The 2,067-nt window shown below is 35.8% G+C and overlaps 1 protein-coding gene across 1 annotated transcript; it reads left to right on the top strand.

Moving 5' to 3' along the window:
* Positions 1-296: 296 nt before the first annotated feature.
* On the top strand, positions 297-1,340 carry LOC118753433 (putative nuclease HARBI1). Its single transcript, XM_036488343.1, has 3 exons — positions 297-534; positions 647-862; positions 946-1,340. Exons 1-3 carry the CDS (start codon positions 315-317, stop codon positions 1,338-1,340), a joined length of 831 nt encoding a protein of 276 aa, XP_036344236.1. The 5' UTR covers positions 297-314.
* Positions 1,341-2,067: the final 727 nt, after the last annotated feature.

The raw sequence follows: 2,067 nt of genomic DNA on the forward strand, positions 1-2,067 counted from the left end.
GTGACAGAGCTGATGGAAACATCAAGCGATTCAAGTGAGTCTGATGATGACGAGATTTACCAAATCGTTATGGATAATTCTGATAGCGACGACGAGGATTTATTAGAGGAACTATTGAGGGATAGAGAGAGAAAGAAGAGGAATAGCATTAAAAACTATTTGGAGGAAGTGGTACCTACCTATACTGAGGCAGAGTTTAAGATGCACTTCCGTATATCGAAGGAACTGTTTCTCAATTTGTCAGCTAAATTTGAGGAAAGCGATATATATATAAAAGGCTTCGAGTCGATAAGCGTTTACCAGGGAAGACAAACATGGCAGTTTTCTTATGGTTTGCCGGTCATGAGGCATGCAGCTTTCGTGACTTATCCGACCGCTTCAATATATCACTGTCGACTGTTTCTCGTATGGTCAATAGAACGACAATGTTCATTAGCAGTTTGAGTCCAGAGGTTATACGATGGCCTACTGAGGAGAAGAAGCAAGATTCGGCACTTTTTTTTACCAGAAAATGCGGCTTTGCAAAAGCAATCGGTAAGTGGTAAAAACTATAATTGTGCCCTTAATTTTCAAAGTGGTCTAGGTCACTTCACATCTTATGCTTATAAATATATGCTTAAATATATAAACATATTCTAAAATATAGGATGCATTGATGGCACGCATATCGTCATTGATCCTCCAGCTGAGCGGAAAGATGACTACATTGACCGGAAAGGCAACATTACCCTTACTATGCAGGCCATTTGCGATGCAAATAAAAAGTTTATCAACATATTCGTTGGATTTCCCGGATCAAGTCATGATAGTTGGGTTTTTCAGAACTCGCCTATTTACCAAAAATTGTCATCGTATTGTGGAGGTAATAATTTGTTAAAGTAATTTAATTTTTTAGTGGCATATACATATATAACGTAATATACCCTATTGCTTTTAATCTTACAGATTACTACTTACTAGGAGACTCTGCTTACCCGTGCACTCAGTACGTAATCACGCCATATAAGGATAATGGTCACTTGACGGCCGCGCAGAAAAACTTCAATGTGAAGCTAAGCTCCGGTCGCGTTGCAATTGAGCACACATTAGGAATCCTGAAGCAGCGATTTAGGCAGTTGTACTATTGTAAGCTAAGGGGTAGTAGGAAGTTGTGCCACTTCATAAGGGCGTGTTGTGTCTTGCACAATATTGCGAACGAGAGCGATTTAGAATTTTCGCCAGAAGTTTTAATTGAAGAAAGAGCAGAAAATGAATGTGGTGAAACATCCAGAGGAAACTCTGTCCGCGATGCCATTTGTATGGATTTGCCACCGAGGCAACAATCAAGAAGTATTCCTTAATTTTAACATTTAGATTAAGATTAAAATAAGATGAATATTAAGATTTAGTTTAAGATTTAGTATAAGATTAAGATTAAGATTAAAATTTAGTTTAAGTTAAGATTTGGTTTAAGATTTAGTATAAGACTAAGATTAGGATTTAGCTTAAGATTAAGATTAAGTTTTATTATTAAGATTAAGTTTAATATTAGGATTAAGTATATTTAAGATTGATCATTAAAAAATGAATTTAATAAATTAATGGTCGAAATTTGTCATAAAGATACTGTTATTATTTCACACATAGGTGCACGTATGTATGTATTATGGATAAGGAACTTGCAATATTTGTCAGGTTTAACTAGGTCATAGATCGCCTTTGTAGAGGATAATAATAGGTCGTAGCCAAAAGCAAATTTCCAAAATTATAACTCGCTCTTTATTCAGTCTTTTATTCAAACTTTTATTCAGTATTTAGTTCAAAATACAGTTTAGTAAAAAGGAACCTTAATGTTAAATGAAAAAAAAAAATAAAGTTTGCTTGTAGCAAGCTATAGTAAGTAGGGATGTGCCGGATATAGATTTTGCCGGATAACCGGATTCCGGATATCCTGTAAAAAATTACAGCCGGATTCGGATATCCGATCGGATATCCGGTAGACTGCGGCCCTTAATAAATTTCACAATATTGTTTTTTTGCCGGCTCGAGTTCACCTCGACCTCCGCACCGTTTCTGATGCTACAGAAT

The sequence above is a fragment of the Rhagoletis pomonella genome, unplaced genomic scaffold (assembly GCF_013731165.1).
Source record: "Rhagoletis pomonella isolate Grant_MI unplaced genomic scaffold, Rhpom_1.0 Rhpom_scaffold_00001, whole genome shotgun sequence".
Classification (NCBI taxonomy): domain Eukaryota; kingdom Metazoa; phylum Arthropoda; class Insecta; order Diptera; family Tephritidae; genus Rhagoletis; species Rhagoletis pomonella.

Excerpts from the sequence above, each read along its gene's own strand:
- LOC118753433 (XM_036488343.1), top strand. The coding sequence starts at position 315 with ATGGCAGTTTTCTTATGGTTTGCCGGTCATGAGGCATGCAGCTTTCGT. Across the intron at positions 535-646 it reads CGGCTTTGCAAAAGCAATCG|GATGCATTGATGGCACGCAT; the intron begins GTAAGTGGTAAA and ends TCTAAAATATAG. Across the intron at positions 863-945 it reads ATTGTCATCGTATTGTGGAG|ATTACTACTTACTAGGAGAC; the intron begins GTAATAATTTGT and ends TTAATCTTACAG.